General features: G+C 35.3%; 1 protein-coding gene across 6 annotated transcripts in view; it reads left to right on the forward strand.

Annotated features, from left to right (window-relative positions):
• The window catches only part of ARHGEF28 (Rho guanine nucleotide exchange factor 28), a 298,642-nt gene that overhangs the window by 181,566 nt on the left and 102,528 nt on the right, over window positions 1–14,548 (forward strand). For all 6 annotated transcript variants that reach the window (XM_063085738.1, XM_063085732.1, XM_063085736.1 and 3 more), the window contains 2 exons: window positions 3,103–3,224; window positions 11,539–11,813. In XM_063085738.1, the coding sequence (XP_062941808.1) occupies window positions 3,103–3,224; window positions 11,539–11,813 (397 nt within the window). The remainder of the gene's footprint in view (window positions 1–3,102; window positions 3,225–11,538; window positions 11,814–14,548) is intronic.

Genomic DNA, 14,548 nt, shown 5'->3' on the forward strand with positions numbered 1-14,548 from the left:
CCAAAGTGTAGGATAAATTCCTCTGGGAACAGTCCATCTTAGAGATGGCCAACTTAGATAACATTGAATCATACAGTCAGGCAGGTATTTCCTTTTCATTTTTTTTTTTTTTTTGGATCTTTGTTAATTAAAAGAGAGATTCTCAGTGTGGTACCCCTGCATCTGTAAAACTCCTCGAATCCTTCAGAATCTCTGTTTATAACAGAGAGAGTGGGCCTCTCAGACTGTCAGCTTTGATAGGCAGCCGTATTTAGTCAGAATTTAATTTTATTGTTTTCATTGTTTTAGTATGTATAATTCCTTCTACTTTTGGCGTGGGATACTGGCCTTCTGTTTACAGTGGGGATAAGGTATTCCTTTAAAAATAATTTTATTTAAAGAAAAAAGGTGAGTTAAACTGAAGACAAGTACTAAAGTATATAATAATATAGGTGATGTGTAGATATGGCAAAATTGTGAATTTGATAGAGGAATGACAAAAGCTTGGGAAGTGTTGTTTTAATATCTGACATGGTTAATTTTGTAGAGATCCACAATCTCTTTGATGCTTTTGGGACCAGATTTGTTTTGGAATTCAGAACTTTCAGATCTTTTTTGACATGGTGCTTATACTATGTATGATATGACTCCCATAGGAGATACTGGGGCAATGCCATTGTCAAGCATATCAGATATTCCTGTGGCAAAATGTATGAATGTTCATACCAAGTGGGGTATATAAAGCCTATGCACGGTCCTATATGGGCTCAGGTCAGATTTTGCCACCAAATATGTTTCTGAACCAAACTTATGAAAAAAAGTTTTGATTTTCAGAGCTTTCTAGTTTTCAGAATTGCAGCTAAGAGATTGTAGACCTGTCTTTGTAAGTAAATTATATCATTTTCTGAGTTAATCATGCAAAAACAAATTAGACCCCACCTTGGACAAAGTAACCAGACTCTGCCATCTTTTAGTTATTAAACTGCTTGGATATGATCTCCTTGTAGATTTTTACCTGCCACATAGGGCCAGGTAGATTGGTTTGTTAGAGAAAGTTGAATCCAAGTGCCTTTTATCTGTGTCATGAAAACAGCACTGGTTTCTGTTTCTGCTCGTCCTTGAAGTGAGTGGTCAGAGTTTTGAAGGCAGAGTTCTCTCTTGGTAGTTAAGTACATGGCTGTTGGAGGACTGGACCGATACATTCACTGGTGCCACACAATTTGGGGTAGTATTTCATTTGGTTCTATGTTTTAAAAATGAAACTCATCAATTGTTTGCAATTGTGTTGTTGAATATCTTGTTAGATTTTAGTTCAGTCTGGTTATCAATGAAGTCTTAATTTGGCAGGCAGTCATTAAAAAAGGAGCACGAACAGCCTCCAAATATAATGGCAGAAATGCCAGATGTTTTACAGTCTGTGAATTTACGACCCTGTAGGGGAGTTAAGCTGGATTAATTGGACTTCAGAGGGCCATGTTGAGTTATTTATGATTGTTTTTTAAATCTGTAAAATGACAAATGAGCAAGAATTTTCTTACTTTAGAACACATTGGAAGTGTTTTGTCAGGTTCTTGATTTATAACCTTTGGAGCATGCTTTTCTTTTGTGTAATTAGAACGAAAATGTATAGTGATTGATCATAAAGGTTATACTTGTGTAGTATTTGTTGACTTTGGATATATTATATTGCTAACTATTTAAAAAATTGATAAAAGAATACCTTATGGATATAAGAAGAAACAGTCTTCCTTTTACATTATATATTTCCTCATGAAGCTTAATAAAATCTCGCTTCAGTGTTCAGTGGGGAAGAGGTAGATTTAGATGCAGAATCTGAAGACTGGGCTATTTGGCTTGTATAATTTGTGCATCTTTGTAACTTTTGTAATGTCATCCAGGACTTTCTATGAAGGAATATAAATTTTTGCTCATGGTACATCAGCCCCACAATTAGTAATCTTTTTTCATTTTCTGACTTATTCTCATGGCTTATCCAGATTTTATACTATCACATAGACAAGACAGGCAGTTGGGACATGGGCCATTTCTAATGGAATATAGGCAACACTGTCCATTTTGTACCCACTTAGGAAAACTTACTGGAATGTAAGTGAGAAAGACATTTTCTATGGATGTGACATTGAATCTATCCTTTAAAGTCATTTACAGATTTTGATAATGTATTATTAGCATAACACAAAGACAGTATTAATAACCTTGAACCTCATGCTGAACATGTATAAAATCACTATTCATAATAATAATAAATATAATAACAGTGGCAAATAATATTTATTGGACACAGTATCAGGCATGTGTCACGTGCTTTACATGTCTGAACTTATTTAATCCTCATAGTCACACTATGAGGGAAGCATAATAATAATAATAATAATCTGCTTTTACAGATGAGGAAACTTCATGAATATATCTGGAGATTTAATAAATTAGCCAAGGTCACAGGAAGCAAAGCATTCTGGCTTGGATATGTATTATTGCCTTCAACTCTTTATTCCTTACAAATACAGTAACATCTCAACTCTCTGGGACTTAACTATCAGCAACCTCATCTATTTGGAACAAAGCTGAGAACACAGAAGCAAGCAAAAAAAATTTCTGTGATTAAAATAGAAGGAAAACTCTCTGTATATAAGATTATGCATGTTCAGAGCCAGAACTGCTAAGCTTTGTGCTATCCTGGGTCCTTTTAGTAAAGGGTCATTGAGTCTGAACACACCAGTGGACCTGAGGACCATAGTATAATCACTAATGCTTCTAAGTTATTAGTAAAAGGAAATGAAGTTTAGTTTAGTCTGTTCGAAATTGAAGGCAAAGTTCTAAATTGATTTTACAAGATCTCTAATGATGGGAAAAATAGTGCTAGAAGTGGGCAAATCTTTATCTATCTAGAACTATTCCTTCTACACGAAGGTTCCAGATCACTGAAGTTTGGATATAGAAGAGAAAATACTTGCATATAGATGTTAACATGTGAAGACAGCAAAATGCTATCTTAAAAAATGCACTCTTGATTTTTTTCCTTATGGTTTGACAAAGAAGGTAAAGCTTGAGCGTAAAATAATTTCCTTCTGCTTTGTCTTCCTGTTTTCATTTTTCCTCTAGATCGCTCCTTTGATGTCCTTAAAAAATCCAAGCATCCCTCAACGTTCCTTGGTGCAGGCCAGCTTTCCGATATGTTGAATGGAGATGACGAAGTCTATGCTAACTGTATGGTAATAGATCAGGTGAGGCTCTACTGACATTACCAGGTGGATCTGTACCTCTTTCCAAAACCTGAGTATGTGAGAGATAGATTCAGCATTGTTGTGTTCCTTGGAAAATGTCAGGCTAAGGGCAGCCCAGGGGTGCTGCTGTGGAGTTTCATTATATGTGCATTTAACTTAGGACCTTACTTCAGAACATAATACTCCTTACCCCACCAGGAAGCACCCTAAGGGGGGGCTCCGGAGACTCTGCCAGTTGGGAGGAGTGTGAGCTCCTCAGTAGGGCCAAAATAGGAAATGGCAACTGGGCCACCACTGTCCTCTCTACAGCTTTTCAGAAAAACTGTGTATATGACCTGATTAAGCAGGATTTGTATTCAAATCAATGGTAATGAGCAAGTGCTTGGTTCCAGTCCCATGTATTGATGCTGTGATGCCCCATGTGATAAATTACTTGTCACATGTAATCCTTACAGCATACCTATTAGCACGTACTAAGGTTATAGAGCTTTAGTATTAAAACAGAATGGTACCATGTTACAGGGAAGCCGGACCTTTTAGAATTTTCTATGCATTCCTTGACAGACTTTTGAGTTAAATTTTATAAAGGCAGGTGGTGTGAATGTACCAGCATCTACATATGGACTTATCTTTTGTTCTTTTCTCTAGCACAGTGATTCTCAAATTTTAGAGTTTATAAAAATTAAAATATAGATCCGAAGATTTCTGCCCACCCTAATTTATGGGAATTTAAGGGATTTTCAGGGGTAATTTTGACAACATGCAATGTCTGCCTTATCCACTGACTTTAAAACCTAATCTCTGTGTAAGATGTGCTATATATTTATATGTATGTATGTATGTAAGATGTACTATATATATATATATGTATGTATGTATGTATACACTCATTGGGCAATAAGGCATTTTACCTTTTTGTTGTTAGTATGTGTATAGTTTGCCCTGTTACTTATCAATGTTTTCTGTGATAAACATTTTTTTCTGCCTGGAATATCTCAATTTCATCCCTTTAGTTGAATATCTCTGCCTTTTCCTTTTGTGTTATAAAGTAGTTACAACAAATCCATAGTATTAATAGCATGGGTAGGGGTGGTATTCAAAATGACAGAGAAACCAATAAATCAGAATGGACATCAGCTGTAAATACCTGATATAGTTGTTTTGGTATAAATCAGCTGAATGTCAATGCTAGTTATAGAAATTGAGGATGTGGCATGGAGTTTAGGACAAAGTGGGAGTTCTGGGGACATTCTTTCAACATACAGGGTAATCAGATTTGGTGTGATCTAGCTGTGTTCTGAAATTTGTTTATTAATTTCCAGCTTTATTTAGGTATAATTGTCAAGTAAAAATTGTATGTATTTAAGGTGTACTGTGTGATGTTTTGATATACAAATGCATTATATGACCACGATCAAGCTAATTTAACATATCCATCACCTCACATAGTTACCCTTCTGTGTGTGTGGTGGGAGAACTTCCGCTCTACTCTCTCAGCAAATTTCAAGTATACAGTACATTGTTATTAACTGTAATCACCATTCTGTACATTAGGTCTCTAGAACTTATTCATTGCATAACTGGAAGCTTGTGCCCTTTGACCAACATCTCCCCATGTTTCCCACCCGCCAACCACTAGTGTATTAATCTGTTTCTGTTGCTTATAACAAAATACCTGGAACTGGGTAATTTATAAGAAATAAAATTTATTGCTTACTATTTCAGAGACTGGAAGTCCAAAGTGCAGGGAAAACATCTGGTGAAGGCTTTCTTTGGTGGTGACTTCAGTGACAGCAGGGTATCACATTGCAAATTGGTGGGACAGAAAGAGAAATAGTCCCTTATGCACTCTCCTTCTAAAGTCCTCAGAACCAGCACCTGACCACCATTATTAATCCATTTACCATGTCACGGTCTTATAATTTAATCAACTCTTCAAGGCCCTACCTTTCAGTTACTGTTAATAGGATTTCCCACCATCAAGAGTTACAGTGGGAATTAAGCTTATTAATATATGAATTTTGGGGACAAAATTGAATCAGTCCACAGCACCTGGTAACCACCCTTCTACTCACTGTTTCTATTAATTTGACTTTTTTAGATTCTGCATATAAGCGAGATCATGCAATATTTGTCTTTCTGTTTTTGGCTTATTTCACTTAGCATAATGTCTTCTAGGTTCATCCATGTTCTTACAAATGATAGGATTTTCTTTTCTTGTGTTTTTTTTTTTTTCCTTTTTAAAAAATTTAACGCTGAATAATGTTTCTCTCTGTGTGTGTATGGAATATGTGATATTATTAAACATATATTTGGCCTTCGTCCCCATCTCCTGGCATACGATTCCTGAAATCCCTGGACTATCCAAAGTGGTGTCTTTTTGTACGCTAAGTTGATTGGTGGCTGGCAGCCCCTAGGTATCTTCAGGATGGGGGATGGTTAAGGAAAGACCAAGGCATGATTAAAGGATTAAGACTTTCAACCCACCCCTAACAGGCTGGGGTTGGAATTAAGGGGAGTGGGGTTGAGGGTTCTGTTGATCATTAATGGGCAGTGATTGAACCAATCATGCCTACATAATGAAGCTTCCATAAAAATCTGAAAGGACTGGGTTAGAGAGCTTCTGGATACTTGAACCACATGGATGTTCCTGGAGGGTAGTTATGGAGTTTTCCCACCTATGCTTTCTTCTAGCAGTTTCATGGTGATTTTAGGTTTTTACCTCTAAGTTTTAAATGCATCTTGAATTGATTTTTGTGTATGGTATAAGATAGGAATCCAATTTCATTTTTACCTTGTAGATATCCAGTTTTCCCAACATCATTTATTAAAGGGGCTATCCTTTCCCCATCGTGTATTTTTTGCACCTTTATCAAAGATTAGTTGATCATATGTGTGTGGGTTTATAACTGGACTTTGTATTTTCTTCTATTCATCTACTGTGTCAGCACCATACTGTTTCGATTACTATAGCTTTGTAATGTAATTTGAAATGAGGAAGTGAGAATGCTTCCAGCTTTGTTATTCTTGCTCAAGATTGCTTTAGCAATTCTGTGTCTTTTGTGGTTCCATGTGAATTTCAGAATTGTTTTTTCTATTTCTGTGAAAAATGCCATTGAAATTTTGATAGAGACTGTATTGAATTTTTAGATTGCTTTGAGTAGTACAGACATTTTGTCAATATTAATTTTTCCAATCCATAAACATAGGATATCTTTCCATTTATTTTTGTCTTCTTATTTCCTTCATCAGTTTTATAGTTTTCAGCATACAAAGCTTTGACATATTCTGATTTTAATGGATTTATTCTGTTGTCATATTTTCTCAGCAGTTTAAATGAAATACTTCTTGAATCCTTACTTCTTTTTGTTCTGAGCCACAATGAATGCTATAGAATTTCGGTTTATGTCAAGTAGCTAAAACTGTAAATGACTCAAAATTATGTGGAGAAACTATGTTTTTATATGTTCTAAAATTCTTTAAAAGGGCAAAGTTTACCAAACCACAGATGAGGTTAGTATATAAGTTCTTTCTGAGAATATTTTGGGTGAATAATGTGAAGTAAAAAATTTAAAAATGTGAAATATACATTTAAAGAGAACCCAAGCAGCTTGACTCAGTTGATTTAAATATAGCAGAAGATTGCTAAATTTGTACAATGAAAACTGTTAAATAAAACTAAACCTTCATAGAAATCACAAAGTTCATTATATCAGTGTAGTATAGCTACCATATAGTCTCTTTTACTGTTCCTCTGTCTACCTGAATAGCAAGGACAAAGTGAGAGGCCCAAATTTGTATATTTAAAATAATTTCTGGCAATATCTGGAAAGAATCTTATCTAATATCTTTTGTCTCTCTCAACCTGGCACAGAAACTGCAAAACATTGCTAGAGTATATGCTATGCTGTTTTCCATTAATTCTCTAGGTTATCGACCTACCTAATGAGGAAATTCACAAGATAAAAATTACTGTGAAAATGTCTTTGTCGTATACACTTCTTTGAAAAAAACATTATATTTAGATGTAATTTTCTACATAGTTTCCTTTTTTGGGGGGGTCTTATTTTTAGTATTTTATTTTAATTTTATTATTATTATTTATATGTATTAAAGGGAGACACAGTTGACTATCAGTATTTGTGTACAGTATGTGATGATCAAATCAATATTATTAACGTGTTCATCATTACAAATAGTAGTTACTTTTTGTGTCCCTTACCCAATTACTCCCTATTCTCCCTCCCCCTCCTCCTTTCCCACCTCTAGTAACCATAAGTCTGTTCTCTTCTTCTGAAAGTTCAATGTTTTAATATGGTCTTTCTTTCTTTGTTTGTTTCTTAGCTCCCACTTAGGAGTGAGACCATGTGGTATTTCTCTTTCTGTGCCTGGCTTATTTCATTTAACATAATTTTCTCCAAGCTCATTCACGTTGCTGCAAATGGCAGAATTTCATTCTTTTTTATGGTCGAGTAGTATTCCATTATGTATATATACCACATTTTCCTTATCCAGTCATCTGTTGATGGACATTTAGGTTGGTTCCATATCTTGACTATTGCAAATAGAGCTGCAAGGAACACGGGAGGGTGGTTATCCCTTCGACATGGTAATTTCCATTCCTTTGGGTATATACCCAGAAGTGGGATTGCTGGATCATATGGAGGATCTATCTGTAGTTGTTTGAGAAACCTCCATTCTGTTTTCCATAATGGCTGTACTGATTTATAGTCCTACCAACAGTGTAGGAAGGTTCCCTTTTCTCTACATCCTCGTCAGCATTTGATATTCTGTCTTTTTGATAATAGCTAGTCTAGCTGGGATGAAATGATATGTCAGTGTGGTTTTGATGTGTATTTCTCTGATGCTTAGTGGTGTTGAGCATTTTTTTACGTACCTGTTGTCCATTTGTATGTATGTCTTTGAAAAATATCTGTTCAGTTCCTTTGGCTGTTTTTTAGTTGTATTCTTTTTTTTTTTTTTTTTCTTAATTTTATTTTGTCGATATACAATGTGGTTGATTATTGTGGCCCATTACCGAAACCTCCCTCCCTCTCCCCCCTCCCACCCAACAATGTCCTTTCTGTTTGCTTGTCATATCAACTTCAAGGAATTGTAGTTGTTATGTCTTCTTCCCCCCCTGGTTTTTTTGTATGTGTGTGTGTGTGTGTGTGTGTGTGTGAATTTATTTATTTATTTTTAGCTCCCACCTTTGTTTACTGTGAAGTTGTTTGAATTCTTGTATATTCTTGATATTAGTCCCTTGTTGGATGTATGGTTTGCAAATATTTTCTCCCATTCAGTAGGGTGTCTTTTCAGTCTGTTAATTGTTTCCTTTGCTGTGCAGAAGCTTTTAAATTTGATATAATCCCATTTTTAAATTTTTTTTTTGTTGCCTGTGCTTTTGGGGTCTTATTCCTGAAATCTTTGACCAGTCCTACATCCTGAAGTATTTCCCCTATGTTTTCTTCTAGGAGTTTTATAGTTTCATGTCTTATAGTTAAGTCTTTAATCCATTTTGAGCCGATTTTGGTATATGGTCAGAGGTATGGGTCTAGTTTCATTCTTGTACATATGGATATCCAGTTTTCCCAGCACTGTTTACTGAAGAGGGTGTCTGTTCCCCAAAGTATGTTTTTGTTGCCTTTGCCAAAGATCAGCTGGCTGTAAGCATGTGGGTTGATTTCTGGGCCCTCTATTTGGTTCCATTGGTCCATCTGTCTGTTTTTGTGCCAGTACATGCTCTTTTGGTTACTATTGCTTTGTAGTATAATTTGAAGTCAGGTAGTATAATACCTCCAGTTTTATTTTTTTTGCCCAGGATTGCTTTGGCTCTTCAGGGACTTTTATTGTTCTGTATGAATTTTAGGGTTTTTTTTTTTTCCCTTCTATTTCTGTGAAGAATGTCATGGTATTTTGATGCGGATTGCATTGAGTCCGTAGATTGCTTTGGGTAGTATGGACATTTTCATCATGTTAATTCTTTCAATCTATGAACAAGGAATGTCTTTCTTTTGGTGTTGTCTTTAATTTCTTTCAGCAGAATTTGTAGTTATCACTGTAGAGATCTTTCTCCTCTTCGGTTAAATTTATTCCTAGGTATTTTATTCTTTTGGTTGCTATCGTAAATGCGCTTGCTTTCTTTTCTTTTTCTGCTTGTAAGGACAAAAAACATATGATTATCTCAATAGATGCAGAAAAAGCATTTGACAAAGTTCAACATTTCTTTGTGATAAAGATGCTCAACAAATTAGGTATAGAAGGAAAGTATCTCAACACAGTAAAAGCCATATATGACAAACCCACCGCCAACATCATCCTGAATGGGGGAAAACTGAAAGGTTTTCTCTAAGAACAGGAACAAGACAAGGATGCCCACTCTCACCACTCCTATTCAACATAGTACTGGAAGTATTAGTCAGAGCGATCAGGTAAGAGAAAGAAATAAAGGACATCCAAATTGGAAAAGACAAAGTCAAATTGTCATTGTTCTCAGATGACACGTTCCTATGTATATATAGAAAAACCCATAACCTCTTTCAGAAAACTCCTAGAGCTGATAAACGAATTTGGTAAAGTAGCAGGATACAAAATCAATGCACAAAAACCAGTAATGTTCTTATAGGCATACATAATTTCAGTACAAAGAATCACTGTATACCCTCTACCCAAATTCCCCAAATGTTAATATTTTATCACATTTTACTTTATTGTTCTCTGAGTGTGTGTTTGTATGTGTGCATGCAGGTGTGCACTCAAATGATCAAAGTATGTGGGTAAATTTTTTTTAAACCATTTGAGAATAAATTGAAAATAAGGTGCCCCTTTACCCCTTAATTGTTCATGGTGTATTTTCCTAAAAATGTAGACATTCTCATACATAAGCACAGTATAGTTACCAAAATCAGGAAAGTATCATTGACACAGTACTATTAGCCATCTCCAGACCTTATTCAATTTTAGCCAGTTGTCCCTATAGCAAAAGAAAATTCCATAACATGTGTTGCATTTAGTTGTCATGTTTCTTTAGTCTCCTTTAATCTGGGACAGTTCCTCAGTTATTGTCTTTTGTGACATTGGTATTTTTAAAGAATACAGACCAGTATTTTTTGCTTGTTTATTTGTTTGTTTTTGCTAGAATGCTTTTCAGTTTTGGTTGTCTGATATTTCTGCTTAATTAACTTCAGGTTATGCATGTTTGGGAGGAATACTATGGAAGTGATGATGTGTTGTTTTTGATGCATTTATCAGGAGGCACATGACATCAGTCTCTCCCATTACTGGTGATTTTTATCTTTGTTCTGCCAAGTTTCTTTTCTGTAAAATTACCATTTTTTTCTTCTTAAAAATTGTAAGTATATTGGGAGGTATTTTGAGTCTCTGTAAATATCCTGTTATTCATTGGACTTTGACCCACTAGTTTGACCATTCATTTATTGTTTTTGCCTCAGTAAATTATTATGATGATGCTTGATGACTCAGCACCCTAAATTTCCCCCCTTTGCCTCCTTTCCCCTTTATCATCTTTTCTCCAAATGGTGCCACTGTTTTTGTTTTTGCTCTTTTCTTCCCCAGAAATGATGCCTTTTGATGACAATCACCTGAAATCATGAGTGCTTATAAGCCCCTTTCTTAGAACAAGCGCTTTGATAAACCAGAACTCTTTCATGCCATAGGTATAAGGCTGTCAGCATTCTTGCTGCCATTCAGATTTTCCCAGACTGCCCTTACTCTGCACAGTCTTATGGTAGGAGCACAAGGGGTTGCTTGCTGTATTTCATGTTTATTTTATTATTTACAGGTAATTGGAAGTTTGGGGCATTTTCTGTCTTCTAATTGTTATGTACATGCACTTTATGTAGTTTTATTCTTTTTGGTTTTTTAGTTTGTTTGTTTTGGGGAGACTTAGATTTATGTGACCACCATTACCTTGCTTATCCAGATCCCTATAAACTACTTTTTGAAGAAAGCTGTATACTCTTTAGTTTTTTCCTCAAGTATTTAAAACATTTTCCTCTAATTTTGAGTCAGTGGTTCATAAAATGTTAAAAGCATAATCAGTTTCAGGTTTTGTAATAAAGAACAACGTTATAAAATGGTTGGTCTTCTTCCTTTTTGTGAATTATGGGAAAGCGGCCATGTGAACAAAAACTTATGAAAAAATGTATCTGCTTACATAAAACAAAACAAAAAAAAGAACAAACAAAAAGACAAATAAAGTGAGAGGGTTTTTAACTGGGAAAATTCTATTAATTCTTAGCTAAGCCAATCTTTCCTACTTTTGCTCAGCAAATATTTTTCTTTTAACATCTAGGTTGGTGATTTGGATATCAACTATGTTAACATAGAGGGAATCACTGCCCAAACCAGCTCTGAATCCATGGGTTCCACCCTGGGGCCTCAGAGTTGCAGGCACATCCTTCCTACTGAAACCAGCACCACTATGTACCCACTAAGTGAGAACAACCAAGTGACAGCAAATACTGAAGCCCATCTGTCCATCATGTCACCATCCAGTTCATGTACTTCCAACTTGAATCTTTCTTTTGCTGGATTTGAAAGGGAGCAAAATCATTTTAAAAAAAGAAGGTAAGATACTGTATTTTAGAGGAAAACTGTAGAAAATCAAAGAACCTTGTAGCTAGACTTGGAAAATTCTATTTTTTAATATTTTATTATCCCCACCACTTTTATCTCTATGTCAAAATGTTGTCCCTGTTTAGGTTATTATGTTTGCTGATTTGAAACTCAGACCTTTAAGAAAACTGACTAAAATATAATAGATGAAAACTACAATGAGATACTTACTAGACTGGCAAAAATTAAAAAGTCTAACAGTACCATATTTTGGCGAGAGTGCATGTAATAGAAGTTCTTATATACAGTTGATAGGAGTAAAAATTGTATAACAACTTTGGAAAATAATTTGACGTTACATTGTAAAGTTGCATATGCATTTTCCTCCTTTGTACTATTTATAGCAGCAGGAAAGAACCCAAATGGGCAATAGATAAATAATTACGTACAGTTACAAAATGAAATACTACGAAAATGAATTAGCTACAACTACATCTACATGCATAACAACATGAATCTCAGAAGTAGGAAAATGAACAAAAAAGTAAGCCACAAAGTACTTTAGTTAGATTTCAATTTTAAAAGTGCAAAATCAAAAAATTTATTATTATAGGGAATATACATAGTGCATAAGTTATAAAGAAGAAAGAATGAAAGGGAAAAAACCCTCCAGTTTCAAGATAGTTGTTATATCTAGTGAGGGAAGGAGAGAAATGGGAATGGAATAGACCATAAGAGAGTTTCAAGAGTAGGGCCAGTGTTCAAGTTTCAAGTTGGGTGGGCCCATTGTATTTGTCTTATTTTCATGTTCCATAGCTTCTGGTTACCTTACATATATTTTCTGTTATACATAAAAATGTCATTAAAACAATAGTTTTATTGTATACAAGGTTGCATATGTTTGTGCGTGTGTGCCCATATCTGTATCTGTGCATTCATACTATTGTCCATTTTCCTTAAGGAATGGACCAATTTTCACTAATATCATTTTATCCTATAAATGGAAGCCTATTTTTCCCCCATGTCTTAGCCCCAGGACTATTTTTACACATAAAATCATGAATCAGAATGAAAATAGAATACACACACATATGTGAATGTGTATATGAATATTTATCTACGAATGAACATCAGCATAGGTGAATAAACATTCAGCAGAGACTTAATTGATAAGGAAGGACAGAAAGGGGCAGGAACCAGCAACCAGTAGATGTCAATCACTGTGCTATTTTTGTACTTATATCAACTTAAGGTTGTAAAACTTTAAGTACCAGGTATTGATACCAAGGATTATGTCCGATACATAAATAATAAAAGACTTATTTTAGATTTATATTTTGTGAATTATAGTTTTGTAGATGCTGGGTGGTCATTACTGTAAAGGGAATTAGTAGGCTATTTTGGGCCCTGTACATATCTGCTTGGGACAAGTTGCTGCCAGTCCCAGTAAGATTCTGTACAGTTCTACAAAAATAGATTGAACAGTGTGTGAGTAGAGTATCCGGTAGGATCTTTAAGATCTGTCGAGAGTGTGATCCCCCAGATCTCAGGAGGTAAGTTCTTTAGAGGAGGCACCTGAGGAATATAGGGTGGAAAAGGCACAAATGGTCTCCTGTTCCACTTATGCAAATATTCGCAGAAAATCTAAATTATACTTTCTGATCATGGTATTGCTCTGAGAAGTTTAAACATTTTATTGCTATAGATTTTTCCTCTTAAGAATATAAGAAAAACTATCTACTAGAATATAAGAGAAACTATGCAAGAGTACTTCAAAAAGTTTATGGAAAGATTTGTATTATCTTTTAATTCTATTTTTCCATGAAGTTCCCTTGTATACTCTTAGAATATAAGAAAAAGCATCATCTAAAGGTATCTAGAAGCCTCTGTAAAGACTTCACAGCTTAGGAGGAAGAAAGGAAACAGGAGAGGAAGGAGAAGCTGGCCTGCAGAAAACCCTCTGGCTGGTCCCACAGGCTGACTTCATCTCCTGTGCACCCCCTTTCCTCTAAAGAATGTAGGAACAAAGGGAGAGGAGTGACAATTCCCAGGAAGCCCCATTTGGCCCTGGATGGCCATGGGTTCCTCCCGTCAGTGGATGTCATGGGGGGGAGTGTGTAACATTATTGATAACGAACTCAAAGTGACGCAACTAACTCATCGGTAAGTGAGATAGTTCCTGAGAGGCAGGGAACCTCTAGTGAAGGAGCAGTAATCTAATGGATTCCAAGATATTTGAGTGTTAATTGAGATCAAGTGTGAAGCCCACCTCCAATTCGTCCTCTTTTTCTCAATGCCAAGGTGAAGGTCCAAAATGAGTTCTTGAAGAAGACCCCACTCTGGAAATCTCAGTGGTGCCAGTCATGGCTTTTACTTACTGACATGATTTCTGGTGCCCTGTAGGCCCGTGAAATGGTTCAAAGATTAGAAACTGATCTAAGTTTTCAAATTAGAGGCACTCGTAGTAAGAATTCTGTTCCAAGAGTCATAATTTATTAAACTGATATTCTGTGTCTGTTAAATAGCCTGTTTTTTAAATAAAAATGACCCAAATGGGTAATTCAAACTTCCATTTTCTAGTTCTATATATTTCAAAATCAAGATGGTTTTATTGTGTTTTCATTGAACTTTTAACTCTAAAAATGTAACAATCAAAGAAAAATACATTTAAAAATGCATCATGCGTTAACTGCCCATGAAAGCTATTGGCCTGGTAGTTTGAGTGGTTTAAAATGCAAATGTTATGG

This window comes from Cynocephalus volans, chromosome 2 (genome assembly GCF_027409185.1).
Source record: "Cynocephalus volans isolate mCynVol1 chromosome 2, mCynVol1.pri, whole genome shotgun sequence".
Classification (NCBI taxonomy): Eukaryota; Metazoa; Chordata; class Mammalia; order Dermoptera; family Cynocephalidae; genus Cynocephalus; species Cynocephalus volans.